At 43.3% G+C, this 21,706-nt stretch overlaps 1 protein-coding gene across 18 annotated transcripts in view; it reads left to right on the plus strand.

The window, feature by feature from the left end:
- The window catches only part of ARHGAP26 (Rho GTPase activating protein 26), a 419,259-nt gene that overhangs the window by 95,535 nt on the left and 302,018 nt on the right, over positions 1-21,706 (plus strand). For 16 of the 18 annotated variants that reach the window (XR_005355485.1, XR_005355484.1, XR_005355486.1 and 13 more), the window contains exons 2-5: positions 5,316-5,411; positions 6,985-7,046; positions 11,895-11,966; positions 17,482-17,583. Coding sequence is in view for 15 of the 18 variants with exons in the window: in XM_038530484.1 (XP_038386412.1) it covers positions 5,316-5,411; positions 6,985-7,046; positions 11,895-11,966; positions 17,482-17,583 (332 nt within the window). In the remaining 3 variants the exon portion in view is untranslated. Of the gene's footprint in view, positions 1-2,989; positions 3,140-3,957; positions 4,097-5,315; positions 5,412-6,984; positions 7,047-11,894; positions 11,967-17,481; positions 17,584-21,706 lie in introns of those variants that run through there. The other 2 variants (XM_038530493.1, XM_038530494.1) reach the window with 2 other exon arrangements.

A 21,706-nucleotide genomic window follows, 5' to 3' on the forward strand; every position in this document is an offset into this window, starting at 1 on the left:
TGCCCAATTTACCTTCCCCCTTTGTTCTTTTTATGACTCCTGCTCTCAGCCAGGTGATGTGCTAGGTTGTAAGGATATAGTGGTGAGCATGAAGGGACACAATCCTCACCCTTAAGGGATTTACTAGTTGGGGAGGTATTAACAGAATTATCACCCGAACAATATAAAATTGCTATGAAGAAGGAGGTACAAAAAAAAAGGAGGTGCATAGGAATCAGAGTGAAGGTAGAGTAGGGCTTGGCCTCGTTACAGAAGTCAGGACAGGCTTTTTAGAGGACTGAATCCTTGAGTTAAGGGCTCCAGGTACAAGTAGGACATTCTAGGAACTGGCAAAACCCGGAAAGGGAGTTGAAGGCCTAGGTCCCTCAAGGCATCTCAGACTTTGGGAGGGACTTTGGTCTTAGTTTTTAGAGCTATGGGAATCCACCGCAGGATTCACTATTGGAGCTGACATTAATGGTGGGAGAACTGATTAGAGGAACAAAAGTGGGTGTGGGGGACCAGAGCAGAGGCATTTGCAGTTACATGAGGCAAATGGTGGCATTTGATTGAGGTGTTGCTGATGGTGATGGGAAGAGTGAATAGAACTGAGATGCTTAGGAGGATGGGTAGACACACTTGGGAAGGACACTGTGCTGCTAGGGACAACACATGAGTGTGTGACTTTGACTTGTGTGGCCGGACATATGGTGGCACTTTTGCCAAACTGGGGACGCAGCAAGAGGCCTTTGGTTGGCCCTTTTTCAAGATGGTATAATAGGAGAGAGAGTTTGGCTTAGAGAGTGGTAAGGTTAGCTGAGAATGGGAGTTGTGGGCAAAGCTGCACTCTTGGGGACTCATGTCCACCTCTTAGCCCTCACTGCAGGTCCTCTTACTTGGCAATCTCAGATGTTCTACATGTAAGCCAACTTCTGTTACCATGCCCAGTCAGTTCAGTACAACATGTCTTTGAGGGCCTCCTTGTCCGGTCCTGTCTCAGGCACTTACTATGCATTATGCCAGGGAACCACTCATGCATAGTTCTGGAATCATTCCAGATACAAGGTGATCAGGCACAGAGAGTAAGTATAATTGACTTTCAGACAAGGGAGAGATTAGCGAGGCCTGGGGATTTAGGTGTTTGTGCTTCAAGCAGCCAAGAGGCCATTCTTGTTACAAGTACTTACCTTGGCACTTGGACTTCATTAACTGTAATCAGTTTCTAAATCCAGGGAAGATGTAACCAAGGAATAAAAATTTTTATGGAGAGTTATATACAGTTCTGATAACTTTGGAGGTCAGAGAAAGGAAATAGATGTGCTGAAATAACTGTGATGATAAGGTTACCTTGAGTGCTTCATTATGTGTGCACATGGTGTGTTTGTATGTGCACATAGGTGTTTAACTTTCCCCAAGGAGAAAGTGGGAATGGCTTGACTTGTGGTACTGAGGTAAAACTTGTGTAAATTAAGGTAGATCCTAACTTTAAGAAAAAGCATGAACCTTCTTTTACTGAAAAAAGAATTGGTACTTAAGTTAAATTCTCTTAACACTTTGTGCAGAAGAGTATCTGGGGAGGCAGAGCATGGCATCCCCAGGAAGAGAAGGACACTTCCCCTTTGTTCCCCTAGTCAACAGACACCTTTGAGAGCAGTCCCCCAAAGCCCAGACTTCTAGCTGTTTCTGTGTCCCTTAGCTGCCTTGGTCTCCTCACTCAGAGGTGGAGGTGATTTAATTCTGTAAGGCAAATACTTGTCCTCCCCAGAAGCTACCAGTTACGACTTCTCTCTGCTCTGGCCAGCGTTCTGCCTTTCTAGCAACAGATGTTTCTGCAAAGTAAATATCACTGACTTCTGGCACCTTCTTCTATCTTGCACTGGACATGAAACAGTGGGTTTATATGAGCAGGGTGTCATGACGTTTGGCATCCACTCAGCACCAGTACCAGCCTCTCTTCCTTCTCCACTCCTCTTACTGGCATGTGCGTGTTAGATTCCCTTTGTGTCAGAGTGAAGACTCCAGAAAGAAATCTCCCTGCAACTATTTGGAGAGTTGATCATCTACATAAGATGCCACCAGTTATTCAGGGTTGAAATATATAAGAATCAGTGTGGGGATCCCTGGGTGGCACAGCGGTTTAGCGGCTGCCTTTGGCCCAGGGCGCGATCCTGGAGACCCGGGATTGAATCCCACGTCAGGCTCCCGGTGCATGGAGCCTGCTTCTCCCTCTGCCTGTGTCTCTGCCTCTCTCTCTCTCTGTGACTATCATAAATAAATAAAAATTAAAAAAAAAAAAAAGGAATCAGTGTGTTTTAGGTGTTCTTTTTGGGCGTCTTCTCCATTGTTCCATGTAACAGAGAGGGGTTTATCTCAACTGGGGTGAGGCATCATGGTATATCCACATATGCTACAAGGATCTCTGCTCCCAGGAGCTGATAGAGCCCCAGATCCCCACCTTTGAGCTGTGTGCTCTTATGTCCCTCCCGTAACTTAGCTGAGTTCTCAACACAGGTAGTCCTGCTTATTACCTTCCCTGGGTTCTGTCATTGCAAGATTCACACGTTAGGAAAGAATAGACCAGCCTTGCCTAGAATACCAAAGCTTACAGTATACTAAGTGCTGGGGCAGTCTGTCTCCCTCCGTCTCTTGACAATCTGATGGATAAGCTGAGGCTGACAACTTAGGTCAGGGGAGGCGACTTAAGAAGTTAGGCCTAAGCTAGGGTTAGTTACACCTTTAGTAAACAGTGGAGCTGAAATTTGAACCCAGGAGCCAGGTGAGGTTGGGGTGAGGGCTAGAGGCTGGGGAAGGGGCTGATTGGCCTACAACCAGGACCTTATGCAAGGCAGGTATAAAGGGGGAGTTTTTCCAAAGCAAACTTGAGCTGCTGTTGCAAAGACTGGGGAGCAGATGCTGAAAAAGCAAAATACCCAGTGTCCCCCTACGCCTTTCCCAAAAGATTTCTCTCTCAGGAATGAGCCATTCAAGCCCATTGTGAATTCCTTTTCATATTCCAGTAACTGGGACTCTTAGTATATCTAGCTGTGTTCCCTGGCCTACAACCCAGTATGAACTCCAGACCAGTACTCACCACCTAATTCTTCCATCAAGGGGACAGGCCTCCTTATATCAGCTTCACAGGGCCCACATGGCTTCTCAGGTTTGTGTTGTGGTGGGGTGTCCTGTGTGTCATTCAGCAATGAAATAAAGTTACTTTCTGGTCATAAGCTAGCAGGCCCTGCTCCAGGTTAAATGGGTCCTCCTTTGAAAAGGCCCCACAAAGGCCCTGTTGTGCATTATTAGCTACTCCTTGATTGTCATTAGTAGTTGCCCTTGGCAGCACAACTTCTCAGGTGCATGTTGGGAGATTTCCTAAACCTAGCTTACATTTCACCTTTCTTCCACTTTGTGTAGATGCTTGTCCAGCTTGAGTCTTTCTTGCCTATGGGGGAGGCACAGATGATTGTTAGGTGGATAGAGAAGCAACCCTATTTGTACTCTTGGCTCAAGGCCTTTGTGAGTTCCAATCAGGAGAACATTCTGACCATAATGGAACTGAGCACAGCCATGCCCATATTCTGTGCCTGATACCCCTTGGCCTTCTTGGGGGCTTTGTCTTCCACTATGAAGGGTGATTCTGCCTTTATCTCATCCTGCCCACTTGTGGCCTCCTGTCTTTCCTCCTCACAGTGTTCTGACATTGAGATGACTCTCTTTCTTTCTTGACTTGCTGGGGAGTGATTTGTGTTCTTAGGTATATCCTCAGCTTGGGTCGGCCAGTTTTAGGAGGTGTCTGATTCCTCTGCCAGCATCTTTGGGCTTTTTGCCAAGAACCATTCCATTAAAGTGACTGAACCAAGGAGAGAACAGAGACTATTGGCTGTTGGCTTCTGGGTTCTTCTTCTCCACTTTAGGTGTCCTCCTCATTTGGTATAGAGCAGAGGCCCTTGCACAAGCTGTCTTGAGATTCATGTCATCTGAACACATAGGAGGATGGTCTCTGAGCAGGAGCCCCTGCTCTCTGTGTGGGAAGCCTGAGACCCAGACCTGAGAACAGCAGGACTGCTTAGCCGGGCTCTTCACTGGCAGCTACTGCTTAGAGGAAGCTCTGGGATTGGTGAGCTGCACATTACTGATTGAATTTGTATACCCTGCTCCATACACACACATTATTCAGGACATACTGAGCAGGATGTATTGCCAGGTACACAGAATGGAAACAAACAAAACCAAAAGATGGGAAAAAAAACCCCAAACAAACATGACTCCTAACTTTAAGGCACAGTCCTGGGAACTAATGAAGATGAGAACTGAATGCCATTGGTGCTATTATTCCATTAGATTATGTTGATCTGTGAAGCCAGAATCCTTCCAACCTCCTTCTCATATCTCATTAAAGCCAGTCCATGTTGGCAGTTATGCCTCCTATTTTCCTCCTTTGGGAATTTGAACATAATACCATTTCTCTTTCAATAAGGGAAACATCCATGAGGGTAATTTGAATGATTAGCCTAATCTTCGGGAAGGCTGCACATGGAATTAAGTTAAGCACATTTGTACCGAGCAGCTGTGTCTGTCAGGCCACTTAAAGGTACCTGGCTGGTTTTATACCCTTAACAGAAGCTGAGGGTTCAGGAGGGATCATTGGCTTTTAATGCTGTCTTAAATAAAAGCTTATTTTTTAAATTTGACAATTTGAATGTATCCAAGGGCTTGCTTTATAGATAACACATGTGGGGTGTGTTTTTACCCCAACTCAAAACATTGCCAGGGCTTTGTTCTTGTGGCGGGGAACGCGATGACCCAGGGAAATAGTTCAGACGGAAATTTGTCATGCTGGCTGGTCATTCTGCTCATGAAGGGAACTGAAGGTTGTGAGAACTCGGCCTCATGTGTGCTTGAGTCAGAATAAGGAGTCCAGGATCTCCTGTGCTGTGAGAATGGGGCGCTTCATGCCCTTTCTTCCAGCTCCCTCTGACCTCCTGGGAGGTCCATTGGCTGGGCTCATCCACAGGTATAGATGCTGATACCCAATCTGACCTACGCTTCCTCCGTAGGTCTTCTTCCGTACAGATGCACACGACAGGACTCACTGCGTGGCTTAAGGAATTAGAACTGGGGCCAGAATGGTTAAAGCAGTGTAGTGGAAATAGTAATTTTTCAGGCCAATCAGAATTTCACGTTAGAAACAGCTGTTCAGTATTTTGAGTTTACATTGTGTTTGGAATAAGCCTCAGGGACAGATCTGGCTGCTACATTAGTAGGACTAAACCGTACAGCATATAGGAAAATCAGTTGATGTCAGTAATTCATATTTTTTCTCTTTTTCTTGCCAGATTTGTCTTTGGCGAAGAGGAAATTTGCCGATTCCTTGAATGAATTTAAATTTCAGTGCATAGGAGATGCAGAAACAGATGATGAAATGTGTATAGGTAAGTCATAACCATGAGTATGATAAGACGGGTCACTGTTTATCATAACTGTCGGTGACCTTGCTGAGCCTTTTCCCTGTGATAGGAAGTATCTAAGTGTCCTAAATTCAGAAATCATATCAGCAGTGGTGGGGAGCAGGGTGAAGTGAGGATCAGGGGCCAAGGGGCTATTCTGGGTTTCCCCTCAGAGTTCTGGGACTATCTCTTTCACCCTCAGACCTGTAGGAGGAAGCTTGAAGGTTTGCAGTGGGGTTCTGCTCCCCACCCTCCTGTAGTGTTTTGCTTCTGGCTGCTTTTGTGACTTTTCTTTGCCCCAATCACAGTAGTATAGAACTGAGAACAAGAACAGAAGATAGGTAGATAAGGGAAGAGTTGGAGATTGCAAATAATAGTTTGTGGGCTGAAGTCAGAATACAATCATGTTTTCTTTGGCACTCATTTTTTTTAATTGAATTAACATATAAATTGAATTTGTGTAATGTTCTGGTTTTCTAGATTTTTAAAATTGGAGAATCTGATCAGCTGGCCCTACATTCAGGCCTGGCAGTAGTTGGCTAGAGCTAGGTAGCTGCCACTGCCTTCAGATGGACAGAGGAGTTTGGTGTTCAGCTCTCCTCTCCCTTTCCTTTACCAGAGGCTGAGGGTGGGGTTACCATTGATTACTTTGCTGTGCTACTTCTCTTTTCACTATTACCTTCTGTGTCTTATAGGCAATCCTGAGAACAGAGGATTTACAATATCAAGACACCTATCTTTGGCAGGGTCCAGTCATTGCCCTAAATTCTTCTTACATTTGGTCATCTTGGTTAGCTCCAGGGGTGAGCAAGGACTGAGAGAGCTGTCAAATGCTTATTGAATCCCTGTTGTCACCAGAGTGCCAGGATCTGAGGATGAGGGAAGGCAGCTGGGAGATAGCTGAGAGCAGTGGAAACGCATCAATGTAACCCCTGAAGCTCCCCAACATTACATGCATGTCCTGAATATCCTCAGGGTTATTGTACTTAATGCCTTTTGCCTTTGGGAATAATTTGGGTAAAGAAGACTCTCCATGTCTGACCACCATCCTGCAGGCTGCATTGTATCAATAGGTGGCTTGAGGACTCAGGAAGTGGAATCCAAGGAGAAGCCAGAGATGTGGCTTCCATTGCGAGCTGCACTGATGTAGTTAGTTGTGGTGCCAGAGGAAAGGTTGGTTTCTGACGCAGCCCCACAACCAGAGTTGAAAAGGTCAAATCCTGAGCAGGAAATCCTTCAACTCCTAAGCGTAATTCTTCCCCTTCCAGCCTACGGTCTGGAAGCTGGCCAGCACCTCATCAGTCGTGGGTAGTCTCAGGAACAGGCAGGTCTTTGAAGGAAATCCTTTGCTAGTTAGAGTGCCAGGTGAAATTAACCTGCATTCAGGGTCATCCTGGATCGTTAATGATTAAAAGATAAGGGGAGCCTTGGGAAGCAATTGACTTTAGGATTCTGCATGTGCCAGGGGAATTCAATCCATAGCATAATAGCTGTACCTGGAAAGACTCCCAAAAGCTCATTTCTCTATGTCGCTTTCATGGCACTTTCTCTTTTCCAGCAAGGTCTTTGCAAGAATTTGCCACTGTCCTCAGGAATCTTGAAGATGAACGGATACGGATGGTGAGTATGGCTGGGCTGCTCTTGCTCTCATATAGTGTGGTTCATGTCAAGAGATTTGTTGTCAGAAGAACTGGGTTCTAGTCCAGCCTCTACCACTTGAGTGTTTTAAGCTCTTGAGCAAGCCTTATCTTATCATCTTTGCAGAGTTGGAAACGTTTCACAAATGTTAAGAGATTACTATGGATAACTTTATTTTATTTTTTTTATTTTTTATTTATTTATTTATTTATTTTTGATAGTCACAGAGAGAGAGAGGCACAGAGACACAGGCAGAGGGAGAAGCAGGCTCCATGCACCAGGAGCCCGATGTGGGATTCGATCCCGGGTCTCCAGGATCGCGCCCTGGGCCAAAGGCAGGCGCCAAACCGCTGCGCCACCCAGGGATCCCTATGGATAACTTTAGAACCACATTTATTGGCCTCCCAAAGATTCACTCTAAGGTGAACCTATAAGGTATGACTTATGGGTGGATCTTCTGAATTGTTTAACTTTTGGGGGCCTCTGATGCCCTATAGGCAAAGTGGGGATGAAGGTGTCACACTTTGCTCCTTGCTCTCCTTATCTTATTGAATTTATCCAAGTGAACCCTGCCCTTCAGGGTTATTCTGAAATACCTAACCCAGTGCCTGCCCTCTAGTATGCACCCAGTAAATGGGCACATAGTAAATGATGGTAATTATAAGAAGTTCTTCAAAAGGAGGTACTATGCAAATTTAAGAATCAAATGCTGATCTCTAAGTTCTTAAGAAATATCTTCTGTATTCTAATTCTAATGTGGCTCAGCATCAATGGATGAGAGATTCCACATCCACAAGAAGTTCTTTTACATCCTCTCTTTAACCCTGAGATACCAAGAATGAAGCTGATTTGAAATCCTCCTGCTGGCGGCATGCTGATTTGTCCCCAAGAGTTCTTGTCCCCAAGCTAGTGGTGCTCTAGAGGCCTAGGAAGAGTCTATCTATCAATGAAGATTTTTCTTCTCTTCCCATGCTAAAACTGCTCATTTGAAACTAAGTTCACTGTCTTAATCTGCTTAGACTGCCATAACAAAATACCCTGGGCTGGATGGCTTCCATAGCAAACACTGATTTCTCACAGTTCTAGAGACTAGGTAGTCTAAGACCAAGGGATCAAGGAACCAACTGATTGGGTTCCTGGTGAGGACCCTTTTCCTGGCTTGCACATGGCTACCTTCTTGCTGTGTCCTTAAATGGCAGAGAAAGGGGACAGAATGGCTGTTGGTTTTGGCTCAGAAGAAGGGCATTAATCCTATTGTGAGGACTCCACCCTGATGATGTAATTACCTTCCAAAGACTCCATCTCCAGAAAGTGTCACGCTGGGGATGTTAAATGATAAAATGAGGCATATCCTATTTTTAAGACTTTGTTTGAACAAAAATTGGTTCAAATTGGACAGTACCAAACTGGAACTGTTTAGGAAAGCTCGACTGACAAGAACTATAGGGGAAAGACTTTTATGGAGAACATATGGAAGTAGCAAGGAAATTAAAGTTGATTGGCTATATCTCAGGCTGTTGCCTTATTTCGGAAAGCCTAGTTGTTTCTATTTCTTAACCTTGAGGGATTTGCAGCCTTGGGTTTTGGTTGGCTTATGTAGGCTATTAGAGCATTGGAGCCACCTACGTCTAGTGGCCTCTTTGTTTAATTAATTTAACAGAGGTTAGGGCTTCCCCTATAAGTCTTGAGGAGATGCTGTTCAGTCCATAGCCTCAACCAAGACATTATATATGCACACATTTTTAATTTAACCCGCATGATGACTTTGTGAGGTGGTACCTATATCATCTCAGGGTCTAAATGAAGATATTGAAGTTTAGAATGGTTAATAACATGCCTAAGATCATATAGTTAAATAGTGTCGCAGTCTGGATTCAAACCCACATTTGTGTTAGACAAAGAATGGGGGAATTTCTTTGAAATCGCAAACAGCAGAAGCTCTCACCTCCTGCCCTGCACAGAGACTCTATTTTCCTTGATTGCTCATTTTTGGGTGCTTGAACCAGAATCAGAAGGCTGGTGGTTGCAGCAGGTTTGGTGGTGGGTGGAGGCAGGGGGAAGCTTGTCTGTGCACGTGCTATTGTGTAAGAAAGGGAAGTGATTCTTTTGAGTTTAATTCCTGGCCGAGTCACTATTTGTGGATGGGGGGGTGTGGTGAGCAAATAACGATGAAAACCCTGTAGATGCTATGGCCTGTGGTAAGAGAACAATGACTGGATTATACTCTTCAGCTTGCCTCTGCAATTTTATTATTTATGTCAGTGAACTGAGTTTCTTCTGTGTGTGTCTGAGTATCTCACTATTACAAGCCCCTTCCCCACCTCCTCACTCTATGGCAGCCTCATCAGTTCAGCTCAGCATTGCAAAGCTGCACCTTTTTGGGGAGCCTTCTCTGACTCCTTGGTGTATTTGGCCATGCTTTGTATATTCTTAGTATCCAGTTCATGTCTCTGGATTCTCCACTTACCACCTTGTGTCTGATAATCATTGCATGTGTCTGTTTCATAATAAGTAGGAGTTCTTGAAGGGCTTGTAGTGGGCTTCTGTGTCCCCAGCATCAGCACAGTGCTTGGAACTGAGTGGAAATAACATAGTCATAGATTCTTAGACCCAGAACAACCTTACTTCTCACTATATGTAGTCTTTCATTGGCCACATGGGAAAACTGAGGTCTAGTGAACATGAATAGCAAGCAGTAGAAGGACTGGGACAGGATCTTGGACATCTTGGTTCCCAGATGAGTAGTTACTGCTTTTGTGTATTTAGTTTCTCCTTAAGGCTAGATTGTCAACCACTGGAGCAACTTGGGAAGTATAAAATACACTGATGCCTGGGACGAAGTACAGAGATTCTGATTTTATTGGTTTGAAGTGTAGGCTGGACATTGGGGTTTTTAGAAACTTCCCAGATGAGCCTGACATGCAGCTCAGGCTGAGAATTGGTGGCTTAGGGGTTCAGCATACCACTGTGAGCTTTGGAGACTTACCTTATTTGTGCAAGATTTAAGCTAGTGAGCCCATTAAGCAACATCAAATAATAATAAAAATCAAACAAGTTAACATTGCAACCCTCATGTTAAAATGCTCTCTTCTCAGATAAGTGCTTTCAAAATTGAGAAAAAGGCAAATGGCAATAAATTTGGAGACCTGCCACCTTTTATTCCTCCCTTGCCTAGTTAGTTCTTGGCTGTGTCCATCTTTGCCTTTCTGGCATTTACTCTGTTGGTTTCATTGTGATGTATATGCATGTGACTTAGAAAAATAATGCTTTGTTGCATCAGGATTCCTGAAATAATTAGTTGAGCAATGAAGGAGCAGTGAATGACTTAAAAGGAAAGATTGTAAAATATTTTACTGTCTTAGAATAGACCTTAGAATCTTAGAACTGGAACAATCCAGCCTACTCATTTTGCAGATGAGGAAATTAGAGCCCAGAGAGGTTAAATGCTTTGCCTGTGGTCACACAGTTGGCAGCCAGTCAAGAAATAATTCATTCATTCACATAGTCATTGAAAAATATTCGAGTGCTCCTTTGTTTTCAGCACTCCTCTGTGTTTGGGGGAAAATGGCAGGCAAGTGAACATTTACAAGATAGTGATGTGTGTGTGTGTGTGTGTGTGTGTGTGTGTGTATAATGGTGAATTAGAAAACTTTAGCTGGCTTACATCTTTTGAAGAAAACCCTTGGTGGGGTGGTGAGAAGTTACTTTGGAATATGCTGGTGATCATGGAAGGCCTTCTTAAAGAGGTGACCTTTAAGCCAAAACCTCAATTAGAATAAGAAATGTGTCATCCATCAGAGCATTTGGGGCCAGAGCATGTGAGGGAATGACCAAATGCAATGCCTGAAAATGGGACAAGTTTTGTACATTTGAGGTGCATGGGGATGGTATGGCTGGCATATAGGACCTGATGGAGTGAGAGCTGGGGGAGGAAGTTGAGTGGCAGCCAGTGGTCTGGAGGCACAGATGTCCTGATCTTAGCCTAGTACTGGTAGGAATACAAAAAGTCAGGCTTGGAAGGTTTTCATGCCACTTAATGTCCAAAGGTGTTTTCTTGTTTTTAACCTAGACTCAGTGTTGATCTGCCTAAAATATATCCACTTAAATGTAACTTGGGTGAATAGGCATTTACAAGATGTCACCCGAAGCTGAAATTTAGAACCTACCCTGTTACTAGTTCCCCTCTGCCTTTACATGGTTGCTTACATTTTTAGAGGTACTCATTTTTATTATTTTTGAGATTTTTAAATTTATTCATTAGAGCAAGCAAGTGAGAGCACAATTGGGGGTGGGGGGGGCCAGAAGGAGAGGGAGAAGCAGACTCCCTGCAGGACCCTGAGATTCAAAGGCAGACACTTAACTAAGTGAGCCACCCAGGTGACCCAAAGGTACCCATTTTTAGAGAATCAGCCATAGGAAGAGTTCCATGTTGTGAGATGGTGATTTTGATCTGACATGCTTTCATTTCAAGTATTGTGAACAATTGGCACATGCAGTAGTATTACTTGATTTAAAAAAAAAAAAAGATTCATTTATTTTAGAGAGATTGAGAACATGAGTAGAGGGAGAGGGAGAGAATCCTCAAGCAGACTTCCCACAGAGTACAGAGCCCAACGTGTGGGGCTTGATCCCAGGACCCTGAGATCATGACCTGAACTGAAATCAAGAGTCACTGAGCCAACTGAGCTACCCAGGTACCCTGCTTACTCAAATTTTAAAGTGAGACACAGGGAGGCATTTTGTGTCAGAATTGCTAGAGTTTTTTCCTGATATTTGCTTTTGTGTGTATGTGTGTCTACTCCATTCCCCTGCCCTGTTTTTCCTCACCAGATTGAGAATGCCAGCGAGGTGCTCATCACTCCCTTGGAGAAGTTTCGAAAGGAGCAGATTGGGGCTGCCAAGGTGAGAATTACGCAAACCTTGTTCTTGGATTTTCGGGCAGCCCTGGTTTGGATTTTATATAGTGGCTCATCTGTTACTCACAAGCGTCTAAAGTAAGATTGAGTGGTCAACCTCAGAGCAGTCATTCTAGTATTTTGTTACCTAATCGTTTTGTGCTGGCTCATAAATCATGTAAAAGTAGAAGACATGCTTCCTTGTGTTAGTGGATACATGGGTGCTTGGACAAGGTGGAATTGTTCTTATTGCAGAGGTTCTGGACTCAGAGCCTAGACCACGCCCTCAGGCAAACTGGGCCTGAGGGCATGGTGACCCTATTCTGAGCTCCTTTTTTTGTGGAGTCAAAATGTGCCCTTTGTTGCCAGATCTTGACGCTTTTCAAGAGAAACTGAAAAGCCAGTTTTCTTTGAAATTTCCTGGTTTAAAAAAATGTTGGCATTTTTTTTTTTAAAGCCTATTTCCACATGGTGCAGGTCACAAAGCAGGACTGCTTCAATTTCTAGGTCCCAGTTTGTTACCACTGACCGGGAGGAACTGCACCTGAAATGTGGCTGACTTGTAGCTGAAATTTCCATGAAAAGACTACCAAGGGAATCTTGTTCATTTTTGAAAGATGGATTCTTCAGAGTTACCCTGCTCTGTGAGAAATCACTAGGAAACCCTAGGTAGTTTGTCAGTAGGGTGTTCAGGAGGCCACCTGCGGGGAAGGTGTTTGCATTGGGATCTAGGAAAGCAGAAGGATTTTCAAGATTTTCTTCCTCTTTTTCTGGAACTGTAACTCCTTCAGCTGCAGTCCTTTGCGCCACCTGCAGGGAGTTTTGGGCAACATGACTCTGACATGTTTAGATTTTTACTCAGTTGTGAAATGGTCTTGAGAGGTCGATGCCCGTAGATGGGGAAAAGGTAACTGAAATATAATGAAGTGGGATCTCTCTCCCCACCCCACCTAATAAGCACATGTGCTTCTGAAAATGAATACGATTGGGGCTGAAAAAGATGTGCTGTTCAGTCAGGGTTCTTCTGAGGGATGGTGGACTGCAGTTTGAAGGATGGACCATAGCGAAGATTTTTCTTGCAGTTCTTTAGCACTTTCTACCAATTTTACACTTTACATTTATGAAGAAATTAGAGCTCATGGGTTTTATATCATGGATTAAGGAGTGTAAAATTAAAAGGGAGTCTTGTTCTGCTAAGATTTTGTCCAAGATTTTGCCATAAGTGTCCCTCCCCAGGTTCTCATGTTTGTGGGCCCAATGAGCAAACCTTCACTTTAGTGGCCTCGGGACCTGTGCTTCCTACACCATAACATACAGTAGTGGCTCTGGACATTCTGAAGAGCTTTGAGACAGCAACAGAGCAGATAGACCTCTTTATTGACTCCCCTTTCCAAGAATCTTTTCTGCATCTGAGCACAGATGTTTCTCACTCTGGCCTCTTCCCTCAGCCCTAGTTTTGGGCTTTCATAACCATGGAGGAAGAGCAGGAGTCTGAGTGGGGTCCTTTTGGGTAATACCAGTAATTGCAATGACTGGAGCAGGTACTTTTCTGGGGGTGAGGTAGGGGTGGGGCTGTAGATGATGGGATGTAGGAGAATAAAATAATTTGTTTAAAGTCATTACTCGTAAAAACGTGTTGCCTCTCATACACACTCTGATCTCTCATTCTTCTTGAACAGTGTGTGATGTTGGGGGTGATTTCTCCTTCTCCTTCCTGTGTCATTTCCTTTTTTCACTGTACTTGTTCCTCCCTTCCCCCTACATGCACATATTTATATCCTAGTATTGTATACATATAAGAGAAAGCAAAGAAACACACTCTTCACCAGGCAGTCTAGGCAGCAGCCTAAAGAATACCTAAAAGCCAGCCAGGGCTCTTGAGCAGCCAAGTGGAAGTTTCTGAACTCTGCCTGTGTGGTGCTAAAATTACCCTTCCTCCCCCTCTCCTGCTGCTTCGGTTGCTATAACAACCTGTTGCTACTTGCAAGAAGCAGAAGTTAGTGTTGGATATGAAGACTGCCAGGGAGGAGGACTCCTGGGCATTCTGGTGTTAGTGTAGCTGCCCTGCTGTAGGGCGTGAGCCCAGAGCTTGACCCTATGTTCAGAATTCTGAGTTTAGGGGAATTTGTTTTTCCTCCAGCTGAGGTACATTTGGAGAGCTGTGCTCTACAGTGAAAGTAGAGAAGAAGTTAGCATTGGTGAATAGGGGGCCCTAACCTCACTTGTGCCATTGGCATGCCAACTTGGGGAGTAGCTGAACCTCTCCGTGCCTGTTTCCTGATCTGTAGAATGGGGGAGCAATAATATTTACCTCCTAGAGTTCTTTTTTTTTAAATATTTTTATTTATTTATTTATTTATTTATTTATTTATTTATTTATTTATTTATTTATGAGAGAGAGGCGCAGACACAGGCAGAGGGAGAAGCAGGCTCCATGCAGGGAACTTGATGCGGGACTCGATCCCGGGTCTCCAGGATCACACTCTGGACTGAAGGCGATGCTAAACTACTGAACCACCCGTGCTGCCCTACCTCTTAGAGTTCTATGAGGAAGACATGAGTAAACACATGTGAAGTGCTTAGAACAGTGTTATATAGTCTTTTGATGTTAGCTGTTAGGTTCAATACACATAGTTCATTCATTGAAAAAAAATACATGAGTGCCTGCTCTGTGCCTGGCTCCATGTGACACACTAGTTTATGGTAGAGAGCAAGTGAAGATGTAATGTGCTCATGGTGTGGCTAGGGTGAACGACCTGAAACAAAAAGGTGTAAATAAACATAATTTCCAATTGTGGAAGTGCTATGAAGGCTTACCTTCATAGGACATTGGACATAGAAAACAAGGAGTGTTCTCGATAAGGAGGAGGAGGTATGTTCAGATGATGGGCCTCTTTACCACTATTGCTGCGATGGCTACTGTCATCACCATTCTTGAATTTTACTGTGCATTTCCTGTGTGCTGGGCTCTCTGCTAAGCACAGTCTATGGTTTATCTTATTTTATCCCAATAGGCCTATGAGGAAGTGGATGTTTTTATTCTTACTCTGTTAGACACTCTCAGAACTGAAAGAGGAAGAAACCTGAGCAGTTACCTCATGGAGTACCTCAGTGTAAGAACCCAGTTCTGGAGAGGGGCCGTGATTTGTTTAGAGTCAGTCCGTGTAGGCTTGGAAATAAGTTCCAGAACCCTAATACTGTCTTTTGTTCATTTAGCCACCCACAGTGGATTCCCTGGAAGATGAGCACCATGTCATACCTGAGTTGGGAATTTAAAATCACTAACACCACCCTCCTGTTTTAAGAACATTATCTAAATCTTAGTAGACTTACCTTTGAGGTCTTATTGCTTGGTTTCTCAGGACAGAAACTGCTGCCCTTTCTATTTAGCTCTTGAACATGGAATGTGGCAGTTTGGTTGCCAGAAAGTCACAGAATGCTGGTGACTCATGTTCTCTGGCCTTTTCTCCCCTCTGGCCAGCTGGGCTATCCCAGCACAGGGTTCTTGGAGCTTGCTGACAGGCTCCTGGGGTGGATCTGTGAGCATTAAGTGGAGTTGGAGCCCTAGCTCAAAGTTATTGGTTCTTATACAGGAAAGAGTTGCTTGAGACAAGCGTCTAGCTTAAGGTCTCCTTGGGCTTTTTCCTCACTTGCTTCTGTGTATTGAGTTCTTGTAGATAAGGTATCTTTCAAGGAAAATTCAGATTTGTAGAAATGGATACATGTCAGCTAAAAATGGTATGTAATGATTCTACTCTTTGAGAGGCTTAGAATCTTGTTGACCAGGTAAAATGGTGTTCTAATGTGGCAGGAGATGGTCAGGGCTTCAAGTGAGAGCTTCTTGGTGATTCCTGTCACCTGTGCTGCTTGGGCTTCCCAGTGTTAAGCTCAGAGCCTTTGAACTTGCTGCTCTTGGGCTCTAGAAGTGTCCACCCTGTCCCTCACATGATTATCATGTCTTAGCTCACGCTCCCTCCCCAGTGAGGCCTCTCTTGAGCGTACTGTCTGCAGCATCTCTGCACCTTATTTCCTTCATAGCACTTGCAGTTGTCTGTAGTTATTTGTTTCCTGGTTAATTATGTTTGTCCTACTAGAATATCCCCAGCAAGAGGCTTGAGATCACTTTTGCCTTGTCTAGTGGCTAAAGGAGCCCAACACAGAGTGATTGGCTTGTTATATCTTTGTGAAATGACTGGAGATGTCTCTGAGCTGCTTTATCTGGCTGCAAAAACTTTTTTTCTCCTCTTAGAGGCCTTGGAGTTGCAGAAAAATAGTTCCTGTGGGTTCCACCTGAGTCAAGATTAAGACTTATGGACTCAGTGAAATTGATCCTGTTTGTTAGGCCACTGTCCAACATCTTCCAGCCCCCTTATTGCCATTCCCACTAGGAAGTGAATGGAAAAGAGAGACCTCCTGTGAACATGTGTCTCAGGTGCGATTGAGAGGTAGGCTTTGGAAGCGGCCTATTCTGGCCTTAGATCCCAACTCTGTCACTCTGTATGACTTTTCACAACTTAACCTCCCTGGATCTCAGTGTTCTTAACTGTAAAATGGGAGATACAAGTAGAATCTCTGTGAGTCAGTGACTTGGTGGGAAAGCAGAGATTATTAACTGTATTATGATAGTTATCTTATTTTCCATTTTGAAAAATGTTAATGTAGGATCATGCCAGATATAGGAAGAAAATTACCCATTATCCCATTTACTTAACTTGATTATTTTCATTTATTTTTCCATTTAATCTTTGTTTATAGGTAGTTATACTCTATGTACAATGCAGCAAGTTTGTATCATATTAATACTTCACATTAAATAATGAGCAACTTACTATATGACTACCTAGCCTTCCTAATTAAAGTTATTAGATGTCCCACCCTTTAATGATCTCAAACCCTATCTTTGGGCACTGATGTTGCTTTGGCTTTTTTGTTAGTAAAAATGGTGCTTCTGTGAATACTTTTGTCTTATTTCTTTCTTTTTGAATCTTTTGTCATTTTAAAGACCCATATATGTTACTCTTGTGCTTGGGGATATTAGGTCTATATATTAAGTGCTTTTTGACCACTGTTAAAGCTGGGTCTGCCCTTATTCTAGACTTGTCCCACTTAAGCTTTAAGTAGATCTTAGTGCTTTGGGATTAGCTTCATAGATAACTTTGCCCCCATTGTTTGCCCTTGAACATCCTTGGAGTTAAAAACTAGAAATTTCGGTTTCACAGTTGAGCTTCTCAGAATGTGGAGTCCTGGATTTGCCACTATTAAATACTGGGCTTACCTTGTTTCTGGCATTGTATTGGTTCCTTTATGATAGACACTGAAAACCATCAGTTTGTTGTTGGTGGGGGTTGGAGTGGGTGGCTTAATGTAACATACATTTATTTGAAGAGTAGGAAGAGCTGGGTTGTCTACTGTCCTGGGTCTGAGAGAATGGTGAAGCTATGAAATTGAGCAGGCAGGTCTTGACAAGGTTGCTTTTATTCCTGCAACATCTTACTCTTTTTCTCCTTTCTACTTTTTGCCAGGAAGCCAAAAAGAAGTATGACAAGGAGACAGAAAAGTATTGTGGCATCTTAGAAAAACACTTAAATCTGTCTTCCAAGAAGAAAGAATCTCAGCTTCAGGAGGTAAGAAACTTCACTAGCATCCTGAATAAGGTATTTAAGTTCTGTGTCGTGCTGGGGATACGTGTTGCTTTCTCTTTGCCAGAAAGTCCTAGAGTTTGAAGAGACCTCACAAACCAGGAGCTTGACCCCTATACCTCATCAGATGCCCGAATGCCTGTATTCCCTTTGTATCTTCCTGCCCGCAGCACACGTTTTCCGGCTGTCCAACCTGTCAGTGCTGTGGGGGCACATACTGCTGATAAAGATCACGTACTTCCTTGTTGGGCAGGTCTAGTCACTAAAATATGCTTCTTCTGGGCAGCACCGGTGGTGCAGTGGTTTAGCGCTGCCTGCAGCCCAGGGCGTGATCCTGGAGACCCTGGATCGAGTCCCACGTCAGGCTCTCTACATGGAGCCTGCTTCTCCCTCTGCCTGTGTCTCTAACTCTCTCTCTCTCTCTCTCTCTCTCTGCATCTCTATGAATAAATAAATAAAATCTTAAAAAAAAATAAAATAAAATATGCTTCTTCCTTTCAAACTGAAATCTAGTGTCCTGTTTCTCTGACCATTTACCTTGATTCTGCACTTAACTGCCTTATTTTTTTTTTTTGTATATATATTTTTTTATTGGAGTTCGATTTGCTGACATACAGCATAACACCCAGTCCTCATCCCATCACTTACTGCCTTACTTTTTGACTTCCTGCCTTGTATCAGTGATTTGAAGTGTTACCATCTGGAATGGTTTGGTCATTCTTCTTTGTTGTTTTATCTTTAAAAGATTTTATTTATTAGAGAGAGAGAGAGAGAATACAGGAGCAGGGTGGAGGGGCAGAGGGAGAGGGAGAAGCAGGCTCCCTGCCAAGCAGGGATTCCCAACCTAGGGCTCCATCCCAGGACCCTGAGGTCATGATCCGAGCAAATGGCAGACACTTAACCAACTGAGCCACCCAGGTGCCCCTGTTGTTATATTTTTTAAAAATTATTTCAACCAAAAGAAAAATTACTTCAACCAGTGTTTGACATTAGCCTGCCTGCCTGCCTGCCTTCCTTCCTTCCTTCCTTCCTTCCTTCCTTTCTTTTTTCTTTAAGTAGGATTTTTCATTCATATATTTTATGCTTTGGTAACCTTGTTTCAAAAAGGGTAAACTATCTGACCTACCCTGAGCCTTTCTGGATTGACATGAAGAATAGTTCACTTAGAAAAGTAAGTTAGCTTTGCAGCCATGCATCTCTGATCATTTTTGTTTAGTTTGTGGAGATTTGCATAGTAAGGATATGGTTTCTGGGAAATAGAGCAGTTTCCTAGTGGAGTTGTGAAGTTGACTATATGAATATTATTTTCCTCTTAACAATATCCTTAACCTTTCTGAATTACATGCTAAAGAGAGGCTGTGACTTCCAAGCTAGCCTTTCTTCTTTTTTAATGTTTTTATTTAAATCCAGTTAGTTAATATACAGTGTAGTATTAGTTTCAGGTATACAATATAGTGATTCAGCCCTTCCATATATCACCCAGTGCTCATGATGACAAGTGCCCTCCTTAATCCCAACACCTATTTCCCCCATCCTCCTCACCCACCTCCTCTCTGGTAACCATCAATGTGTTCTCTTTAATAAAGTGTCTGTTTCTTGGTTTGTGTCTCTAGTTTTTCCTTTGTTCTGGTTTTTAAATATGATTCACACGAGTAGAATCATATGGTATTTGTCTTTCTCTGGCTGACTTATTCACTTAGTATTATACTCTCTAGCTCCATCCACGTTATTGAAAATGGCAAGATTTCTCCTTCCCTTCCCTCCCCTCCCCTCCCCTCCCCTCCCCTCTCCTCCCCTTCCCTTCCTTTTTGTGCCTGAGTAATACTTGTAATACTTGATAGTATGTGTGTGTGTGTGTGTGTGTGTGTGTATGTGTATATATATATATACTGCATTTTCTTTAGTTGATGGACACTTGTCAACCTAGCCTTCGTTCTTGAATTTACTTTGTTTTTGAGCAAATACTATGCAGTACTTCTGTCAGGTGAACCTTACTCTGAAGATCCTATGGTTGAAGATTGAACAATGAAGATACATCAGGAGATGGTGGAGTTGAGTCCCCTGCCCATCAAGGATTTGTTACCCATCCTCAGTTAATAATATCTGGTTTTCAGAACCCTCTGCTTTGATATGGGCATTTAAACCAGTTGTGTAAGTGATGAAGAGGGTGCCCAGTAGCAACTCTGGCAACCAGTGTTTGTGGTGGGCTTTGCTAGATCAGTTCTTGCCTAACCATCCAAAACAGCAGCTGAGCACTTGGTGTGAACTGTGGAAAGTAGAAAACACTAACCTATCCTTGAAGATCTTGTGCCTGACCAGGGAAAAAGCAGCAAACAAATGGTGAGGTCGTTCTTGAAGATAGCATAGCTACTCAGGTAAATCTTATCAAATATGCTAGAGAAGACTAAAGAAAACCCATTGTCAGTGGAATGTATATAAAGTGCTAACTTCATTGAATGGAATCCCAGCTGTGCATGGGATATAAGCTCTGGAAGATGCCCAAGAATATGCAGTCATCCATGCTAAATGTGTAAATCCACTTAGGATCTGTCCCGATGCCCTCACTTTAGTTACGTTTCTTTGAATGTCATTTGGCATTTAGAGTTTGGAAACTACATTTAAGCAAAGTCTTGTGGCTGCAACTCAAAATGACCAGAGGTAGCCAGATCTATAGTTGCTAAGCAGTTAATAGGAGTCAGTCTTTAAGAGTTGAGCAACTGTGTGATTGTTCTAGCACCTGCTGGTGTTGAGAGGCCCATAGTACAGTTAGTCTGAAGGCATGGCATTCCCCAGAGTGAGGATGTCTCTGCCATCTGTTCCCTCTGTTCCTGGATACTGCTTGCTTGGTCTGGGATGAGTCTAAATACTCCTTTAAGTCCACACCAGTATCTTGCCCCACTGAGATAGCACAGTGTTGGGACCAGAGCACTGAGTGGCAGAGAGATAGCTTACTTCAGTGCCTGCTGTGCCATGTATTTACTGTATGACCTGGGGCAAGTACTCCTCTCTCTGGGCTTTTAGTCTTTTTTTTTGTGTGTAAAATACAAAGTACCTATTGTGTCTACTACATGTAGGAGAAGGCAAATTATGGCTGCTAAACAAGTACAAGGTATTAACTCCAAGGCTGATTTGTTTTTCCCTATCCCCTGTTTCCAATTTGGGGGGTACTCTCTTCCTCGTTGATTCAATATGTTCAGGTTACTAAAAAAGAATACCAGATATTCTAGGTAGCTTTATAGAGACAGAAATTTGACTCACAGTTGGGGGGTTAGGGAGGACAATATTAAGGTGCTGGCAGATTTAGTATCTGGTGAGAACTTGCCTCCTGGTTCACAGATGGCTGTCTTTTTGCTGTGGCCTCATGTGGTGGGAGGGCTAAGGAAGCTCTCTGGGATCTTTTTTTATAAGGCCGCTCATCCCATTCATGAAGACTCCACCCTCATGACTTGGTCACCTCCCAAAGACCCCACCTCCAACTGCTGTCACATTGGGGGTTAGGTTTCAACATAAGAATGTTGTCAGGGGCATAAACATTCAGTCTATAGCACCGACTTTGCCAGTTATTTATATTAATGGGCATTTCTTTGTTAAACTATTTTGTTACAGTTCTTTGTGTGCTTGTCTTTGACCCAGTCATACTTTCTAAGTATTTTGTAGGGCAAGGAGTGGGCTGTAGATCTTCTTTAAGGTCTGGATCTGTTTTCAAGCATTGCTTTTTAGTTGTACCTGAGCTGAATTAAATTGCTAAAAAAAGTGATATACTTTAACAACAGTAATAGCAGCAGATATTTACCAAATGCTTATTTTTGTGTCAGGTCCTATGTTAGGCACTGTACTTGGAATCTTCTCAAATCCTTGCAATTTCCTTGTGAGGTACCAATGTATTCCCTCTGTTTTACATATGAGGGAGACTAAGGCTCAAAGATGTTAGATAGCCTGTCCATAGCTAGTTAGATTGTGAACACTGGCTCCTGATTCTGGAACTCTTTTCTCTCTTAACTCACTGTGCTCTTTTACTTGTCCCCCCCCCCCCCCCCCCCCCCACGGAATGTTGCTGGGCTGCCTGTAAGTCATTGTTATTCAATGCCCATGTCATGAAAATAAAATT

This window comes from Canis lupus, chromosome 2 (genome assembly GCF_011100685.1).
Source record: "Canis lupus familiaris isolate Mischka breed German Shepherd chromosome 2, alternate assembly UU_Cfam_GSD_1.0, whole genome shotgun sequence".
Lineage (NCBI taxonomy): Eukaryota > Metazoa > Chordata > Mammalia > Carnivora > Canidae > Canis > Canis lupus.